Source organism: Lepisma saccharinum, chromosome 21 (genome assembly GCF_977018435.1).
Source record: "Lepisma saccharinum chromosome 21, izLepSacc3.1, whole genome shotgun sequence".
In the NCBI taxonomy this organism is placed as follows: domain Eukaryota; kingdom Metazoa; phylum Arthropoda; class Insecta; order Zygentoma; family Lepismatidae; genus Lepisma; species Lepisma saccharinum.
The window spans coordinates 53524328-53545815 of record NC_139249.1 but is presented as its reverse complement, the minus strand read 5'-3'; the positions used below and the strand labels follow the sequence as shown (position 1 = coordinate 53545815).

Below are 21488 nucleotides of genomic sequence, written 5' to 3'. Positions count from 1 at the left end.
TACCAGTTAATACCTTCACTTCACTATCACACTTTTACCTTCGTGAATTCCAAGGACTTTCAATATCACCTTCGTGAATTCTATGGACGAACACTTTCAGTATGCACTAAATCGGGTATCACGTTTTAATTGCTAAAATAACTTTGCACTCAAGCCCCCACGATTGTACCAAAATAACTATGCACTCGAGCCCCGCGTTAGTGCGCCAAAATAACTATGCAACGTCCCCCGGTTGGACACCAGTCATCACAAAGTTAGTCCGCTACTCCTTTAGTCGGGAACATGAGAATCTGCAAATCATCAGGGCTTGCTGGGTAGAAAAGAAAACACAACACTGTTTTCAAAGTTAAAACGCAGTTTTATAAACGCGTATATTTCATAATCACTTACCAGTACAACACTAGAACATTCACTACTAACGTTGGTATATTCCCTCACATAAAGCGAAAGTCAAAGAACATAATTAATTGTTTACTTTCAACTTATCGGAAGAAGAAAACTCGAAAAAACAAAATCTATACTTCAATTCTCTCCGTTTCCAAGTTCTTATTCTTTTTCACCTTCAATTGTTTTTCAAACTCCGTCTGTCGTCAGGTGAGAAACATTCAGGTTAGTTCACTTCCTCGGCTGAGATTAGAAAGTGACGTCAACACGAACAGATTTTGACGTATTTATAAACATGTATAAAAGTTGCAACTACAACTGTATCAGTCTAAGTATAATTATCTGTGACAACTTGAACATTATTTGAAATAACAAACATTTTAAAAATCTTAACTTCTTATAAATATAAAATCTTAAACTCTCAGGTTCGTTACAATCGCAAAGATTAGAATCAGTAATGATATGATGAAATTGATGAGGCACCCCCCCCCCCATTCGAATTCTGTACTCCTGGCGGTATCCTAACCACTGCGGCATGGCAGTTGGCCTAGTCCCGATTAGTCTATCTGTGTATAAAGTGGACTTTAAATAAGAATACAAGAAATATGAAAGAAAGTCAACCTAACTTTTAATCGAAATGCTATTATTTTTATTACTCCTTAACAAGGAATTTGGTTTTACTTATATGTATTATGTTCCCAATAAAAAAATCTAAGTATTTATGCTACTAAGGAATTTTACAGGTTACATGATTGTTTCACGTCGACCGTTAATATAGGTAGGCTAATCAAACATTTCTTTATGATTCCGGAAATGGACGCAAGACTCAATCCTCGACTCGTTTCTATTCACACTCTCAGCCACTGATTTATTCACATCCGTGAAAACCTGGAAGGTTCACTGCTATGACACGCAATTGTAAATACCCACACATATTTCAAAATTACTGGATGCAATCGCACATTTAAGCCAACATTTGAAGAACATAAGCGAATGGTGTGCTTCAAATGGAGCAGTAATTAATTCAAACAAATCTACATTTACCATTATGGGTACTAGCAGTCTCTTGAGACACACTGATATTAGGGAATGTAAAAGAGTTCTTCATACACAGAATATTAAATTTTCTCAAACAGTATGATATGAACCGGAAGTTTGATTGGTCGGAGCATATGAGGCAAGGCGTAATCAATACTAAAAAGCCTCTATTATCTATTAGACGTCCTCTCGCCTTTGTTGATTGATTGATTGAATTGAAATAGTTGGGTGCGTCGGCACATTAGGCCATTTTGCACCCTTCAATGTGTACGGGGAAATATCCCCTTATCAAAAATTCTTACTGGAAATGTTAAAACAAGGGGTGTAAAAAGCCCCTTCGGAAAAGCTAAAAGTGCAAGGTTTTAAAGAGACCTGCACAAGACAAACACAATACATTGAAAGTAAGAATAAACTAAAAGCCTCAACACAAACAGTGGAAGAGACCAGCTCTTCTCAAAAAGCTAAAAACATTTGATAAAACACTGTCGTCATCTCCCAACAGGGATGACAAACAGTTTGCAAGATTAAAAGTCTGCCTGAGGATAGCAAAATCGGAACATTCAACGAGAATATGCCGAATACATAATGTGACATTACAAACACGACATACCGGAGGGTCCAGCCTTTGAAGCAAGGGATTATGCGTTAGACGGCTGTATCTAATACGCAGTCGAGTAAAAAGAACTTCTTCTTGACAAGAAGGACGGTGCGACGAACGCCACGCATCTGTGGTAGGATTAATAGCATGAAGTTTGTTCCCCGTTACCACATCTGTTAAACTGTTAGTTCACTCTCTTATCTTCCCTCTATTTGATTGCTGTCATGTTGTTTCTCGAAATTTAATTCCACCATATTGAAGTGCATCGACTGATTTGGCTTCAGTTAAATTACAGACCACTCGAGTAAGGTTTCAGCCCAAAGCAACTTAATTTGATGCCAGTGAGACTCTGGCCATCAACACCAGCAGCACAGTCACCAGCAATAAAAATGGAACATCTAGATCCAGAAATACTCGCTTCCCTGCAAGGCGTTGTGTGTGTTGCCTAACTCTACGGCGGTGGTAGAAGTTGTCATTGACAATTTGCTATTAAAATCGTCTTATCGCCGTAGACCTAGGCAGCACACATAACGCCTTGCATGGAAGCGAATATTTCAGGATCTAGATGCCATATGTTTATTGCCCGTGACTGTACATGGGTTTTAGTCTCGCAGATTTCCTCACTTCCTTTATTAAAATAGTCTGAACAAATAATCACGCAAGAAAATTTTACTAGCGTTGAAAATTAGACAAGAGAGAAAAATGAATTAATTATGCTCGATTTTTTAACTTATTGCAACTCATGCAATTTCTTTCCTCACTATCACTGTATCTCTATCCCATTAAATAACATGACACTCCGACAGTGTAAGTCTAATCTGCAACATTTCCAGCTCCGACGAATAAGGTAAGGTACTTGGCTTTTCGCCAACGAGTAGTGTTACATACCAATTCACGTCCCTTAATCCTTTACTTTGCCGATCAAGTTACAGCATCCGTACCGTGACGCGAAAATTACTCCCAAAAATAACATAATTTCCAGACAAACTAAACATTGGCTTTTCACCAGTCGTTACCAAAATTCCGTGTATAATCTATGCATTTTTTTAAACTGGTTAGACTAGTAACATTAGAAATTCGCCGAGAAATCATTCCAGTCCTAACACGTTAAAGGTCACTCTCCATCCACAAAACGCTAAAAATGCCGACCTCCGCGACTCAATTTGGTTCTTCATATAGACCTTTCAAAAATAAGAAAGCAAGCCAAATAACGGACATTTTCCTTCCCGTAATGCTTAAAAATACAAAACTTTCATAAAATACTGGCCTCTTTACGTTGTTTGTACGGTTATCTCGAAATCTACATACATACACATAAAGGTATTAAAATACAGCTCCTATATGAAAAAGATAAAGATAATAAAAAGGATCACGTTTTATGAAATCATTACAATTTATTATGAAACTTTCAGCTCAAAAACATGTTAATGTGTTTACAAAATTTCTGATTCGGTATTTAGCTCCCCCCCCAAAACTACTCATTTTAGTTTAGTTTTTATTGTGGAAATAATTTTCCAGTACTTTTGAATAAGATAAACTGTATTTTAAAGTTTTCTTATTAAATTATCACCAAGTGACTCTAAATGTCCTGTAAGTTCCATTGTACAAGCTTAGAAAGTGTAATGCAGATAGATTTTGAAAATGTAACGAATGTGCAAACGTGTACAGTATATGTAGTGCCTGATGATATTTCGAATAAGTAAATTGGATTTATTATATTGCAATCTATTATATCGATATTTAGTGCATATGTATGTGTTGCGTACTTGTACGTTGAATGCGAAATATAAAAATAACTTAAAAATGAATGCAGTTAAGTAGTAAACTTGTTCTGTACAGCAACATCTATGCATGTACAAGGGTCGTTCAAGGTTGACCAAGACTTTTATTTCTAGACAGAAAATATACATACGTAGAAACACTAAACTATGTCAGTTTTTCAAAGTATTCCCCCTGAACATCCAGACACTGTTGCCATCGTTGTGGAAGTTCCTTGATGCCTTTGGCGTAGAAAGAAGTAGGTTGGTGTCGTAACCACTGGAGGACAGCATTCTTGAGTTCCTCATCTGTCTGGAAGTGCGTTCTGCCCAAATGCTCTTTAAGAGACCCAAACAAGTGGAAATCACTGTGGACTAAATCTGGGCTGTAAGGACTGTGTGGTAAAACCTCCCAATGCAAGTTGGCCAGTGTTGTTTGAGGCAAATGGGCCGTGTGTAGCCTGGCATTGTCATGGAGAAGAATTACATGTTTCGACAACATTCCAGGTCTTTTCTTCCGAACGGCACCATGTACAGCACCGTGAAGCAATGTTGAGTAATATTGGGCATTAATAGTGGCACCCTTCTCCAAAAAAATCCATATGGATAACACCTTTCATGCCCCAGAAGACAGTTCCTAAAATCTTACCGGTTCAAAAATCCATGCGGTTCAGTTGCTACCAACTCCTGCCCTTCACTGAACTGTTGACACCATTCGTACACTCTTGCTCGTGACAGTGTTTGTTCACCATACTGTGCTTGCAGTCTACGCCAAATTTCAGCAGGTTTCATTTTCTCCTTCACGAGAAATTTCATTATACACCGCTGTTCCACAGCAACAGATACACTACTTGCCACCATCTTTGTTTACACTACTGCGCATGCGCCAAATGCATCGCAAAAGATCATGGTTACTCGCAAGGAATCATGGTCTGCCCTGCCGAAGTAATGCAGCACTACATTGATTCATTAATATTTTACTCACGAAAGTCTTGGTCAACCTTGAACGACCCTTGTACTATGAAATTTATGTGTACGTGAATATGTGTGTGTGTGTGTGTGTGTTTCAGGGAAAGACGGAGTGATATAGAGAGAAGGTATATGTTGGATATTCATGCATGTTATATAAATGTATAATATGATTATTTCATCTTCTATAATTGGAGATTATCTAGGGTTCATGGTTAATAAATAAATATGTATAATCATGTTTTCCACCTTGAAATCTATGCATACCACATGCTTACGGGTTAAATTCTTACACAACTGTCCTCACAATAGTATATTTTCTTTGCAAATTTGGAAAATACTCTAAAATGTAACTGCATTGTCGTTGTCTTTGAATCGGTAATAAGTACAATTTATTGTTTGTGGTTTTGTTTTGAAGCGCACCATGTTAAATGTTTTTTTTAGGTTAGGTTAGTCGAAATAGAACAAGTTATTAAATTCAGAAATGACAGAAGTGAAGGAAAGTAGGCGTATCTTCACTTTGTTAAAGGAACATATCATTATTCGATAAAAGCCACTAGGCATCTGCGGAAGGAATAGCCGGGATAGCCGCTGAGGGGTGTGAACCTACGACCTCCAGAGTTCTAGTCGGCATCCTTAACCACTTTCCTAATACACAGTACTATAATTATTAAAGAATAAATGTATAACTACGACTAAATCACCTTGATTCAGCAGGCCGTTGCCTACATAAGGATTAACTTTGCACATGCATTATAAGAGAGCTTGATTAATGTGAATCAAATACCCAGGAACTAATGTTCGTATTAAAATGCAGGGTGGACAGAAATCATTGACCATATATCAGTGATCAGAGAACCAAAGAGTTTACTGATCACATTAACCATCAAATCATGGAGCACCTCAAACATTCGCAAAGTTCTGGCAATCTGGTTGAAGTATCAACAATTAAAAGCTGCTTTTGAGATACTCTATAAATCAGTTAGTTAACATCTTTGGATCTTTAATTTTTCATTGTTGAAATACTCTCAGAAATTGTGACCATGTTGTACATGAATTTTCACGACTGAAAAGTAACTTATTTATTCAAAAATTTACCCGTAACCTCGCGTCAGTTTGACAGAGCATTAGGAACCTTACCAGTACTATACAGAGCTATTTATTACTAATTCAAGAATATTGCACTATGTATTTTTCTATATCTTCCAGCCACATATTGTTAGTACATTTGCAATGCTTGTTATGCGTAGTATCCTGGTGTTTTATGCATTTGATCTCATTTGGTGTGTGACACACTTCACCAGACTGGGTATGGTGGTAATTTGTCATACTGCGCTTATAATTATAAAGTTTGAAAATGAAAATATGTATAATACGGTTATGTTTGTCAATAGCGTTAGTTTTTACAATCCAGTTCGGTTTAATGCCCATTAAGAGTCTAGGTTTTCTTCCTCCAAGAATGTAGTATGAAGTTATAAAACATCGATAAAGTTTGTAAAAGTAAGTATATTTCATACGCTAAGTTATATTAGTTTATTTTTTTTATACTAAAATGTTTGATATTGTGCACAAAATAATTTTATGTGTAAAATCAGAGGGTGTAAAATCTTGTTTGGGTGTAAAATCACATAGCTACCCCACAAAAGTAATGTAATTTTTACCACTATAGACTAATGTAGGATTAATTATTGTTGTCTCAACTGAAAGGGTACCAGCAGTGGCGGCGATTGGGTTCCAACACCGGGTGCAAGATGTCAAAACTGGCGGGTGGGGCAAAGAGAGTATATTTTCCTTTGTAGATAAGGATTAGCATAGTGCAGGGGCAAAAGTGGCGAAAAGTGGGGGCAACTGATCCCTTCGCCCCCCCCCCCCCTTAATCGCCGCAACTGGATGCCAGCAACGATAAACAGCTATTCATGAAAAATATGTGATAGAGGGTTCATGTAATCGGTAATAGCGTTGATTCTTCAAAAGTGTCTCTTTTTCTCATTATTTTAAAAATTGCACAAGTTAAAATAGATCGATATGTCCATTCTAGACATACAAACACCACTGTTCAGACCCACGTAAAAACTCAACGTTCTCTAGCCAAACTCCGTGTTTAGATATTGAAATACGTGTACAATGTGCATACACTTACACATTATACCATTTATTTACATGTATCTTATCGAAAGCAACATAACAAATAAGTATAAAGTGTTAAAATAATAATGTTAAAAGCTCTTACCTCTTCGTCATCATTTTCATCGTCCAGGTTCACCCGATATCTACTTCTAAATCTTTCCCATATCCAAGACATACACAAACACACGCGAAGAAGTTACCACATTTCAGGATTTTCAATATTTCCAAGGACAATCACCTTGGCTAGTTAATTTATATGCACTAACACTGTCAGAAGTTGAAGTTTTATCGATAAACTCGATTCTCACCATTCCATTCCGAAGTAACTGTTCAAGGAACTTTTCCTTTTGGTGTAAAACACACACAAATCATAGGCTCACATGTGCTTCTTACTAGGAAACTGTCACCACAAACTCACGCAAGAAGTTTCTAAGGTATTTCACCAGCGCAATATGGATTAGCACTACGTAAGTCTCTGGATGCAGGAAAACAAACACAATAGTGTACATAGTAACATGTCCTTAACAGTGAACTTTGATTGCACGTTCATGATTGAAACTTCTTATCCATTCGGTGCAAGGGCAAAAATCTTACTCACTAATAAACTTTGGCTAATGTAGAAACCTTGCACAGCATAACATTTACCGGTCGAGAACTCGGCTTCAACCTGGAATGTAATCGTCCCGCGTCTACGTTTCCGCGCCAAGGCGTCAGAGGGCAGCACTGTTAGTTCGTGCTGCATATTTTACGTATCGATCTTCAATGGCAACTTTTCTGATCGAAGAACAAAAGACGCAATATATTTACTGGTTCGAGGAGTACAAATCGTTCACCCACTGCCTTAAAAGTTTATTAAAGTTCGTGTTTTCGTACCGTATTGCTTCCGTGTCTTTGAAATACTAATCAAAGGTTATCTTTGGAAGACAAAGAGCGAGTTTCTACAGATTTTTCCCGCCCGCAGAATATTTGTCTTCTAATAATGTGTGTCAAACCGGGGCCTCCGAGATGCGTATACTTCGTGTATACTCCGTATACGTTCCGCAATCTGTGATGCTAAAAGGACTGATGACGTCAAAGGATTAGTTGTGTGTTTTGGGGAAATACATGTATTTGAACGAGAGATAAAGAGTTTCTGTAAATCTATTTATTTCAGAGTAAGAACAATTATTGTTATAGCAAATTAAACATAGTTGTATCCTTATCAGATACAAGTAAATTTATGCGTTTGTATGTAGTACAACATTTAATTATATGTTAGTAAAAAAAAGTCTGCATTCAACCAGTGCGAAGTATACGACATTCGTGTATAAGAATTCGTGAACATAGCTCAATTGTAATATTAATTACATGGATTCCGACTTTGTAACTGGTATATTCCTTTCTTTAACAAGAAGAAAATGTTGATTGTTATTTATATGTCCGTATTATTGCTCATATGTTGTCTCAAATTGTGCAGTTCAAATTGCAAGAGTCACGTCTTTAACACATTTACTTTCTACGTAGTCATAGTAGAGGATATTCACTTAATTATTCATGCTATGTTCCAGTTTACAAGAATTATGTGCATCATGATACACATGACGGGAAAGTAATATAATGTACATCAATAGAATTTTACGACTTTGTTGAATTTTATTAGCCTATTTCACAAAATACATTAGGATAATTTTGTACTCAGTATTGGATATTATATTTTCCCTTCGTCGATTATTTCTGTCAAAAACAGGAAGATATTTCTGATTATTGCGATGTAGTTAGCGAACTATATAAAAGCTTGTAATTGTATCACCAACATTCAAGGTATTTGGAAATGTAGACAATTTGCAAAAGTGAAAATTTAATATGTAAAGAATAACGATTAGTACATTTGCATAGTCAGGCATTGTGATTTCATGTAACACATTTCCTTTATTTACCTTATTCTCTGTGGAAAAGTAGGAGAGCGAGATATTATCTCAACCTGTTCTAAATATCACAAGTACAAGGGCGAAATACAATTATCAACTTACATGTCAGCGAATATTTGCATGACACGATTTCAGTACATGTCCAGGTACAGTTAGAAGTAAATTGTCGTTGTTAGGGATAAATGAAACACACGCTGATATATATTAAAACTTACGCCTTATCCTGAAAAATAACTTGTCAAACCTGTCTCTTGGTTTGTACCATTATCTAGCTTGTTTGCCGAAAAGGGATAGATATAATTATAAGGACTTTGGAATACGATATTATTTTAACAATAATCTCCTGTTAGAGCATGGGGTTTATTGTGTCCTCTCGCTTCTTCCTTTGGACTTCTTAATTAAAGTAAGTTGCTTGCATGTTGCATTAATATTCTCAACGAGTTTCATTTTCCGTGTGATCGTAAATCCATTTTCATAGGCTTGAATTACTGTTAGATCATTTAACATTGGCGTTCTTAACATCTAGGTATTGCAAATATGTTAAGCAAGTACGTTTGTTGCATCAGTAAATGTACACTTTCTCTTGTTGCTTGTATGTAAGATTTTAATACGAAAAAAAATATTTAAAAAATTGTAACCTACAACCAAAAGACTGGAACTTTGAGCATCCAAATATTTACCATATTTCTAGAAAATTTAACATTTATTCAAATTAGACACAGGAATTGAGTTTCCAAAGTTGGAAAGCTTATTCCATACAAAATTTCAATCTTACAAGCTCTTTCCTCAACCTTCTGTACGTAAACTTGTACAAAATTATCTTGCATACAAGAGACGCAACCACGATTTTTCGTCTGCGGGGGGGGGGGGGGGCAATTATCAGGATAAACGTACCAATAATAATATTAAAAATAATAATTTTAATAATAATAATAATGTTAATAAAACAATGTTAACAATAATAATGTTACTAATAATGTTATTATAACTTTATTATTATTGTTATTGTTATTATTGATTTGCTTTATTTTACTTAACTTCTTGTGCCACTTTTGGCTAATTTGCAAAAATAGGGATGAGTGATGGCATGATGAAAATGATGAATGGATTCTCCCAAACATCCATGCCCAAGCCGGGATTCGAACCCAGGACCAACATTATAATTACTATTAGTAGTGGTAGTATCAAAGACGTTATTATCCTCGTAAATTACGCAAAAAGGGGTAGAAGTTTGTGCTAAAGAATTTGTGTTTTTACAAACTTTTTTAATTACTTTTTAACACGTTCAATTTCACATTAATAACGGAAAACAAGCATATAAACTATTGTTGAAAGACAGAAAATGCTTGATAAATGCATTCCAAATTTAATTATTTTTTATATTAACATAACTTTCACATATATCCAACATGGAGCGACGTGGACACTAAATTGTGTACGTATTCAAAGTGTATTTAATAAATATTATTTAAATACATTACACAACCAATTCATCCATCTCACAATAAGCCAACAGCAAAAATTACATAAATTGTCTCTCAAATGTGCACGCTCCCTTTCCTCAAAACAATTGTTCATGCATTTAAAACAAATTAAATTAAGACAAATCCTATTTCTCTGTTTGGTGATTTACAATGTATTAAAGCGAAGAAACACAAATTGGGAACGAAGCGAGCAAGAACATTTTTGGATCCAACTTTTTTGCAGGCTGAAATCAATATTAATTTAATAGGGCGCAAATAATTTCACGGAACGCCATGGCATTATATCATATACAATTTTTGTGCCTCCCTGATGGGATGGTGTAGTGGTAACATCGTCGCCTTGTGATCAAGGGATCCCAGGTTCGATACCCGGTGGAGGCACATAATGGTTCGGAACCCACTTTAAGCTATAGGACCAGTCTCAATTAACCTTTCTTTCTGTGCATAAAGTAGACTAAAAAAAATGAATCAATCAATTTTACAACTTCTTTTCATTTAGATCGTTCGGCGCCCAGGGCCGTCTCCCGCCGCCCCCGAGCTACGGTTCTGAACTTCATAAGACTAACAAAAGCAGGGAATGGGTGCGAAGCGAGCAAGAAAATTTTGCAAAAAGTCTTTTTACTTGCATAAAATTTGAAGTTGTGGGCGGTAATTGCCCCTAGCAGGTACACTTGGACGTCAATGTTTGCCCCCTTGCCCCTTCCTAGAACTCATTTCCGACCAAGAGCAATGCACCCCTGCCCCCCTGTGGTTGCGCCACTGTTGCACACATAACTTGAATCGTAAGTTTTAATTCCACAGCAACTTAATAGCGATTATATACTAAGGATGATAATTCTTTACAGTAAGTTCCAAATGTAGGATGAAATTTTATCTCTATCGCCCTTTTTCCATTGGTAATTTGAGAAATAGAGGTACATTATGCAGAACGGGGTAAGATTGTATTTGACTTTTATCAACATTATTTACTTATTTTCTAATGTCATATAACCTTTGAAATGTTCTTCAGGTGAAAGCAACGTTCTGAACGAATAAGAGAGTAATATTCACTCAGAAAACTAAATATTACATTCTTACAATGCACTTCGTTAAATGTTGTAAATGCACTATACTTGACTAATCCTGTGATGTGACGGAAGCTGGTGTGAGGCCCGTATATAAGTATCTTGGAGGCCTCGGTCAAACACGCTATATTAGGACCAGCATAGTTGTGTGAAAGTGTACATATGCCATATTAACTATGGACAAAACTATAGGTGCTGTTTTTTCCCCGATATTTGAGGGGGAATTCAAAACTCAGCAAAGTACAAATATCGATTTATTTTCGTTTGCGAGGGGAAGGGGGTGAGGCAAGATTTTTTCGATAGTAGGGACCTAATAATAAACACGCTTGGGTTAACCTTTAAGAAATTGTAATTACAATGTATCAGGATACATCAAACTTTATTAACTGGACAAAAAATTCACTATATTTTGATTACATAATTATTCAACATAATACTCTGTATGTAACATTTGATGAGAATTTGATTATCACATTACCTTTATAATTCCCGCAATCCTTGAGTATACTTTCCCCACAATAAACTATAAAGCTTAATAATTATAATTTTAAAGTTATATATATTATTATGTGATAACATACACTTTCATTTTCTTGTCGATCTTGCTTTTGTGAATTGTCAGATTATATACACTGGTAATAACTTTAATAATACTGCTACGAAAAAGCAACAATTCTTTATCTAGCTCTCTACATATTTAATACTGAAATTCAAAGACTTCAATTGTCTATAGTCCCATGCCAATTGTTGCGGGAAAGAGTGACAAGAACATTGTTGAGACTTTCGCAAGGAGATTTAGATACTTGGAAATATCAAGTCATGAGGGGGAAAGGGGGAGTAAAACTTCTACGTTGGTTTTGATAAATTATAGTCAAATGAGAACGATAAAATGCTGACTTGCATCATGTATTCATACCATCGCCCATTCTCAACATAAAGTTACCGATCACACTAAACCAGAGGTATTTAAGTGTAATACCTATGCTCACTGGTGTAATGGTAAAATTATGTAAAATAAGTACGCATTTTAGCAGAAGGTAGGTATAGGCTAATGAGTAAAGGTAACTAGAGTGTAAACCGCCGTATATTCTCGACTACAGCCACAGCCCTGAATATACTGTATGTAAATTAATGCATACAAACTTGTATCTGTCATAACATAAAAGAAGATATACAGATAAATTAAACAGCTTGTTTAAAAAAGTTTCCTGTGCGGTTTGAGCAGACATATTTTGCTTTGGAAATACACAAGGGTCTGAGGTATACTTTGATTTCATTTGATAACAAAAAAAAAATGACTAACTTTCATTTTCCTTTTGTTGTCGGTATGTCATAAGAAAATGACCTTAGTTTTTCTTTTTATGCAATGCCATGTACAACGTGACACTTCACACATTTCTTTAGATACGACGCAGGCACATTGACAAAGAAAGCCAATGCATTGGATCATGCTGTTTAAGCGTGTTCCTCGCACACCAACGTACTCTGTGCTTGTTTGAAACGGTGACAGCCGTCTCCATTGTACCACCAATACAAAGTCCCATTCGACTGTTGACCTAACTGGAGTTGACCTAGCAGCGGGTGAACTTTTATTCAAGTCAAACACTGACCCCGATGGAAAGAGTGAGTGGCACAATGAGTCCGGCTCAAACATTGGAGTAGAAAATTTGCCATCTTGAGTTTATTCACGTTACGCCTTTGCGCTGTTTCATGTCAATTTTTATTGTTGGTGGTATAGCGTAAAATGGTTATGTGTGATATATTTGAAATTTTGTCAATGCGTCAACAAAGGCAAAATGTAACCATGAATCATAAATAATAGTGTGTAAGTGAGACCCCCTCCCCCCCTAGTTTTCGGTATAGATACTTTTTCGATTAATTTTATTACATTTTGTCTTTGGCTGCCACAAAGGTCGAATGCATGTAGTAAATAGATTCAGATTCGAGTCCTAGCTGTTCCTTTATGAGTGTCTATCAAAATAAAAAATCGTCATTAATCATCATAGATCAATTCGGCAGATAAGCTACTAACCTTAAACACATTATTAATCATAACTAATACCTAAAATAAGAACAATGTAAATGATATACCCTGTTTCAGCTACCTGTGGAGCAGGGCCGCGCATAGCGGCAGAGGAGAAGGAGGGAAATGGAGTGGTGAAAGCGCAGCGTTAGAAACTGTACTGTCCTGATCGTACATGTACGGACATTTCATGGCATGAGCGGATGTACGGTCCAGACCTTAGTCCGTACGCTAAATAAACCGCTTGTCAAAATTTGCACAAAAATACGGTCCGTTTGCCATGTGCATACGGTACTATCGTTTTCAAAAGTTTGCAACGCTGACAGATCGAAGAAGGGAAATCGGGTAACTCCCGTCGTCCATTACACAATCCCGTTTCTCTCGCTATTCATTGGTGGAGCCATCTCGCGTCACTACTTGCGCAGAGATTTGTTCTCGTTCGCCTGGTCTACAGGTAGCTGATACAGGGTTTAGTTTCTTTCCTTCATATTTCTTCTGCTGAAATTATTTCAAACTTCCAAGCAGGTAATACTGTGACATTCATAATGAGCTGACCTTCGTGGCGGAGTGGTTATAAACCCAGCGCGCTACGACACCAGGATTCCCGGTCTCGAATCCCGGCATGGGAAGGGGTGTTCTTTGTGATTGTCACTTCAGCTATCTCATCATATCAGCATTGATCTTCATCTTCGCAATTAACCAAAAGTGCAAGAAGAGGGACGTGAAATAAACCAAATCAATCAATTAGAACATGAATGATGCATCCCTGTAAGAGGTAGTTATGTTTCTTTCGACAGCCATTCTTTCATTTTACCTTTTTTTAATTATTATTTTTTAAAAATTTTTTATTAGAATATCTTGACAGAAGTAACGGGTTGCAAACCTGACCGACTCACTCGGACACGGCAATGTGTACGCTCACACTAGAAAAGGAAATTGTCATCGTTATTTTACATCGCTTATGTATCTACGAGGGGGTATCCAAAAGTTTTAATTATCACCATGAAATAAAAAACATACAATAGTCACTTGCAGTGGTCAAAGTTAGTTCTTCTCCACGTAGTCTCCCTGCAGAGTCACACATTTTTGCCAGCGTTTCTTCACCTGTTTCAAGCCCTCTTTGTAGAAGTCCTCCGCTTTGCTCGAAAACCACTGTTGTACTTCGAAAATGACATCCTATCTGTCGTCAAATCGCCGACCACGAAGTGGTTTCTTCATCTCGGGAAAGAGGAAGAAGTCGCTTGGTGCAAGATCAGGCAAATAAGATGGATGCTGCAAAAGTTCATAGCCTAACCGGTGGGCGGCGACAACGGATGCTTGTGCCGTATGAACGGAGACAGACGCCTTTACTGATCATGCCACGACGTTTTTGTTTCAATGCATCTCGCAGTTTCTCCAGAAGGTTGCAGTAGTAATCGATGTTGAGGGTCTCGCCCTTCGGAGGCAATCGGTTAAGATTACCCCGCGGCTATCCCAAAAAATGGACAGCATCACCTTCCCGGCAGATTTCTGGACCTTCGCCTTCTTGGGAGGGGGGGAGGACGGATGTTTCCACTCCTTGCTCATTTCTTTGGTCTCCGGATCGTAGAGGTATACCCAGCACTCGTCCATAGCGATGAGACGAGCAAAAAAAATGTCTTCATTCCGCTCTAACAGAGTCAAATTCTGCTGGGAAAAGTCGTGGCGAGTTTGCTTTTGAAGAGGAGTCAACAAGCGAGGTAACCAGCGTGCAGACACCTTATTCATGTGCAGTTCTTCATGAATAATCCTCCACGCACTTCCATAACTTAGTCCAGTCTCCGCCATCACTCATTCCATGGTCGATCTTCTGTCGTCGAGGATAACGGCCTCCACTTTCTTCACCATGGCAAGATCATCCTTGATTGAGGGTCTACCCGCTCGTGGCTCGTCTGTCAGGGACATGTGACCACTTTGAAAGTTCCTCTTCCACCTCACAACCGTGTCATATGATGGGCTTTCATCCCCATAGACACCTTTCATTTTGTCGTGGAATTGGCGTGCGTTGTTGCCCTTCAAATGGAGGAACTTTATGACACTTCGGGCTTCAATTTTGTTCATCATGCAATTTGATGTCTTCTAAAGCCCGTGGAAAGAAAACTACGTTAGACAAAGATTTGATATTTGCACAAGTATGCCTGGCAATGACACTGATTATGCACAAAAGGTTTCATGTAAATATCTCTATAACTTCTTTATTATAATTAAAACTTTTGGATACCCCCTCGTACATCTAGATTAATCACAACGATGAAAGACTAATGATGCGATGATTCAGATGAATGGGTGAATACTATGGAATGTCCATGCGTTACTTAGAATTGCAACCTACATTCTATGGCTTTGTCATTAACGGCGGTAGAGAAAATGAGTATGGTAGCAGAGGAGTAGGGATTTTCTGGGGTCAGTAACATTTGAAAACCACACGAAAACAACGTGTTTTGTCAATTTTCTTGATTTTACAGGAAAGCACGATGTTTCATTTTTATGAGCATGTTCTTTCCCTGTATATGCAACCAAGACCTCTTTGCAATGGATGAAAAATCACGTTCTATTCTTGTACAATTCCTAGTTACACAGGAATTACGTACCTACGAATTTTGGGCCTTCCAAATGTCGCAGTGGTAGAGTTGTCGCCTTGTAATCAAAGTGTCCTGCGTTCGATACACGGTGGAGGTACATGGTGGTTCGGATCCCACTTTAAACTGTAGGTCCAGTCCCAATTAGCCTTACTGTGCATAAAGTGGACTTAAAACACCAACTCAAACAAACACAGAACTATTTGATAGCAGCTTTACCACAATTTGGGTAAAAATGAACAAAACACGTTCTTTACCTGTGGTCTTCATTTAATATGCCCTTAAATACCATACAAAATTATTAAAAAAGCATTTATGTACGTATCTACTTGTCTCCTTTGCTAAATGCGGGAGAAGGTGGTTAGCTGGTGAGGGGAACCCTTAGCGTCGGCTTCGATTTCATAGACCGCTACGAAAAACCTGATTGACTGATTTAGTTTATTTTATTTCACTCTTCTGGCACTTTTGGCTAACAGGGAATATGAGGATGAGTGATGGTATGAGCCGTTGTAGATATTAAGGGCGAACTCGACAAAGGACAAAGGTCAATTGTTGTTGTTGTTGTAGCATATACATTGAAGGTTGTAGGAACACATGTAACGTCTGACGGGAGTCGGCTCTGAAATTTGCTTTAGAACAGGGCAGACGTTTGGAAAGCTGCCAATTCCTACAACTTGTATTTTGCGCGCTACATCCGCAACGCCTCATATTATAAAAGTGAACTGGCAAAGTGCCAAGGCCCGGTTTTAAACCCGGGACCTCTGTCATCGCAGCGCACTGTACTAAGCACTCGGTTGCAAACCTCACTGCCACAAAATATTTCCGTTATTCAAAAGTTTTTTGTTAGATTGATTTCATTAACGTAGCTTATTTGTACTAACAGGTTAATAACTACGGGAAACCGAGAGGAGCAAGGAAGGAAAGGTATAGTTATTCTGTTAACACCAACGTGAAAGACAAGCTCCTTCCTTCGCTGCATTATGCCTCAAAGCAAAGGCTGACCTGCCTAACCTACTCACGTAAGAATATAGGAGTAACATTATCACAAGCAGTTGAAATGCGACTAGCCTAGCTTTGAAGTTCTTCGCGTTTATTTGGTGAAATAGCGAAGGGTGTGGCTTGTATTTCACGTTGGTGTAAGCAGATAAACTTAAAAGTAGGGAAGTGACGAAGCTGAAAATTTACCGATGCCGATGTACTCACCGATAATTTTTGATACCGATGCCGATATATAACCGATTCCGATACATAAGATTATTAAACAGAAATGGGATGTTATTTTCTGCATGACAAAAATAAATTTGGTATGTACATTTCTATTGCATATCATATGTATATACATATATATTCTCAAGAGATGCGAATGTACATTTGCATCTACAAAAGGTTATGTGAACCTAGAGATTTAATATTAGTACACAAGCAGTTCTTTGAAATGCAAAATGAATTCCTGATCTGCCAGATTCAACTTCAGAAATACGAGATTTGGAAGCACTTCAGGAAGTAACCTACTTCTTCTCTTATCGCAAATCTGTTCAGCAACACTGAACACTCAATCACTGAATACTGATGCAGCAGGTATGCTCAAGTATTTTCTCAGGACTTGCTTCAGGTTTGAATACTCATTTTTGAATTTCCAATACAACAGCAGATCCTGGTTTATTTCCGATTTATAGTTAGGTTGATCCTCTGAATGAGAGTGTGCAATAATTTTATTATAAAAAGTTATACAATAATGACTAATCATAACCAAGTTTTAAATAAATCTTACAAAACTAGAATATAAAACTTATTTGAAGGTAAAACTCTAGTATAATCTGTACCGGTTTAAATATCGTTTTTTTGCCGATTCCGATACCGATGCCGATATGTCAATTTCTGCCGACTTTCATACATCTGTACAAAAAAGGTACTGTTAAGCCAACGGCAAAAGAAATGGTAGGCAAATTGTCCATCCCTATTTTCATCTTTCTTATTCCGCATCATGTGTTGTTCTAAGGAATGGAATTCTGTTGATATGAAGCACATATTGTCCTCCACTTTTCGACATTTTTATTTAAATTCGTGAGCATCACATTGTGGAAAACAAGCTGAATGAAACGGTGACTGACAATTCGCCTACCATTTATTTTGCCGTTGGGTGTACTATGCTGAGGAAGGGTCAGGAACGTGACTAGGGTGGGGCAGCCGGGGCACCCGAGGTGAAGAGCCCTGAAAAACCGGAAGACGGAAATGGTTTTCTGACTTGGTTTTGTTAGACTGGCCCGGCGCAGCAGATTTTAGTGACGTGTGAAGCCCATACCTGGTGGTTTCATATACTTGAATGTACAAAGTGATCGATGTTTTTGCGCAAATTTTAATCTATAATGTAAGCATTGTAATTCATATCTTAATTTGTTAATGAGTAAGGAATGTATTTCACAGTGTCTATTTCATTAGTTATTTAGTGCTATTCGTCTCTAGCATTTATAAAAACAAACACATCTTTAATCATAACAAAGAGAATTACATTTTGTTGACACTCCATATGCTAAGTTTATGCATTTTTTGCATTGCCACTATAATAGCAGAAACTGGAAACCCCACTCGAGTAGTTTGCCCCGGGGAAGTCTCGTTGATCCCTGGGAAGGGCCCGTGTCCTTCGTTATAGGTACGTGACATCATTCGCCTGGAATTACTGGAAAAACCTATCAGAACGGTCGACCTAAACGATTTGAACCTTCTGCCTCCCTCCCTCTACTATATGTTAAAAGCGTAAGCGACGTTAAATGAGAGTGGTGCAAGAAGTCCTTTAGGCATTGATTCGGAGATGAATTTTTCATTAGGGGGAGAAGTAGACAGATGAGTTTCACGCCGTTCTCGGGATAATATATACGCCGTGGAGGTCTGACAGGAAGCATAAACTAGGGCAACGCCATTAGATAATCTCTGACGAAAGGAAGGAAGGCGAATTGAAAACATTGGATCGATGATTGGTTTCTAAGCTTAGGGCGTTAAAACCAGAGTTAGCAGGTAGATTTAGTAGAAATGGAACACACATAGGTACAGGCACAGCCATGGAAATTTGAAAACATATTTACACTGACGCAGACAAGTAAATTGAATAGGACCTAAGAAGGTCCTTATCGGCTATATCTGGAGCAAGTCCGCGCATAGCAGCAGAGAAGGAGTGGGGGAATCGAGAGGACATAGCGAAGCAGTACACGATCCTGCGAAGGCTGGTAACTGCAGTCGCTTCCCCTTCCACGCAATCCCGTTTCCTCTCACGTGTTCATTGGTGGAGCCGTCTTGCGCAGAGACTTATTTTCGATCGCTTGCTCCAGAGATAGGCGGGACAGAGTATAAGTAACGGTATGATTTGGATCTTAACCAGGCGCGTAATATATTCTTTACATTAAATGAACATTGTGTAGTTGAAGTCCTGATTCGAACGCCACTTTACTTCAAAGTTAAGTTCAGTATGTTACAGGAGTAAACAACCATCCGTCACGTCCACGTGGAGCCCAGTAAATCGTCCCCTCAAACCTTTCCCATCAATAGCATCCGTTTTAGGAACTGATATTACTTGTCAAGTCCAAATGGAGTCGTTGCCAATTCAGTTTCTTTAGAGATTTCTTAACGTGAGGTTGCGGTTGCGTTATCTTTGCTAGGTTGTGTTATTCTGTTGGTCTCTTTTTCATCCAATGTGGAGACCTTCGGAGTATATCGTCACAGTGAATGAATGGATGTCTAAACATTGCAGGTAAAAGCGACAACAGCACTCTTCAGAGAAACAGGTGCTGGCTCGAAACCAGATACGCGTCCGGTTGGCTTCCTCTCGAGCTGCGTCAAAGATACCGAATTGGCGTTCGAATCAGGACTTCAACTTTAACACTAGCTTATTTTCGTAGCAGTGGCTGTATTGTTGCTTTGACTTCTACTCCACCAAACAGACTCCTTCAGGCGTAGGTGCCGACTTTGGGGGCAAGGCACTTTCTGCTCCCTCCCCCTCGAATTCACGTAGAGGGACAGATTTTATATATGTTTACTCATATAAAATATTGTTTCTGCCAACATTGCCCTCCCCAAATTTATTTTAGTTGCCGCATCTGCTCGGGACATTCTTGATAGCGTGGTGGTTAACGCTGTCGCTTTGTAATGGCGTGTTCACACCTGTACAACTTGTCGCGTAATGTGCGCATGTGTATGTTGCAAATTTGTGCAAGCAGGCGCATGGAAAGAAACAAGGTTAGACAAGAGTTGAATATGTCGTATTAGATTAGCACTTGGATGCGCACGTAACTGTCTCTATATTCCAGACCAGGAGACGAGTGCAACATTGTCTGGACAACATTATTGTGTATATATTCTGTTTTAAGATGTACTGTACAAATAATGTGATCTTCGTGGATAACATAACATAGAATAATGTTGGGGTATGGGGTGCAAGGGAGCTAACTTATCTGATATTACTAATTAAATCAATTTTCCAGGAGTAAACAAAAATTACAGCGTGTATCATAAGAGATTAAATACTTTATAAGGTTTATAATTTTAAAAAATATATATATGAAATACAACAATGAAGTTTGTTGTATAAGAGTGAGAAAATATTCAAGTTTTGTTTTCATGCGCAAGACTTTTGTAAACCCGTCCATTGCGGCGCTGGTGTAGGGAACCTTTAAACCGCCGGGCGGGTTTACGGAAGTAACCCCTGATTCGCCGAGGCTTTTCCGCGCGAATTTTAAATTTATACACCTATTTCGGAAAAACGTTATAACTTGTAGACTATTGGATAAGTCTGCTTCGGATAAATTTTGTTATCAAACTAAGACACAAGAGCATGCAACCGTGTACAATTCAGAACGCCAAAGTGAAAAAGACGGGCTGGAGTGGGCCGTGCCCCCCAAATATCCATGAAAAAATAATAAAAATCTGGACTTGGCCCCATCTTTCCCTACTCCTATGGGAAAAGGACGCAAACTTTAGCTTTATTTTATAGTAATAGACTTTTCGTATTGAAATGAAAGTTGTTTCATGTTCCTAGCTGGCACACAAAATGCAATATGATCCGATATATTGAAGTCTGCATGCACAGCTCGAAAAAAAAAAGTTAACAAGGACTCGAACACGTATCCTGGGCATGTTGAAAGGGGGAAAACGTGCTCCAACCTTGACGAAAGCTTTTCCCAGAAAGTCTGTTAGTGTTTCCACCACAATATAAAAGTATCAAGGTGCAAATAGCGTGGAAATTTTACTTAATTCGTCTTGACACACATGTGTGACAACTGCGACAAGAGCTTTATTTTGCGTGACACACATATGTGACAACGGCGGTTTAAATGGCGACTTTCATAGGTACAGAGAAATCAGGGTGGGTCTTGTAAAGGTCCAAGACCAGCACCCCTAGACGTCTGCATTTGGGACTTTGTGAAAGACAAAGTCCATGTGCCACCTATGCCACAGAAAGTGCGACATATAAAGGAGAGAATATGAAACACCCTTACTTTGGTGAACGAGGAGTTCTTGGGAAAAGTGTGTTGCATAACTGGTGGAAGCCA

At 38.1% G+C, this 21488-nt stretch overlaps 1 protein-coding gene across 5 annotated transcripts in view; it reads right to left on the bottom strand.

The window, feature by feature from the left end:
• Positions 1 to 21488, bottom strand: part of LOC146004257 (putative E3 ubiquitin-protein ligase HECTD2) — a 368014-nt gene that overhangs the window by 112118 nt on the left and 234408 nt on the right. For 2 of the 5 annotated variants that reach the window (XM_083142944.1, XM_083142945.1), the window contains exon 1: positions 6977 to 7545. The exons of the other annotated variants lie outside the window; for them this stretch is intronic. In XM_083142944.1, coding sequence (XP_082999070.1) covers positions 6977 to 7048 — 72 coding nt within the window. In that variant the 5' untranslated portion in view covers positions 7049 to 7545. Of the gene's footprint in view, positions 1 to 6976; positions 7546 to 21488 lie in introns of those variants that run through there. 5 annotated transcript variants of the gene reach the window in all.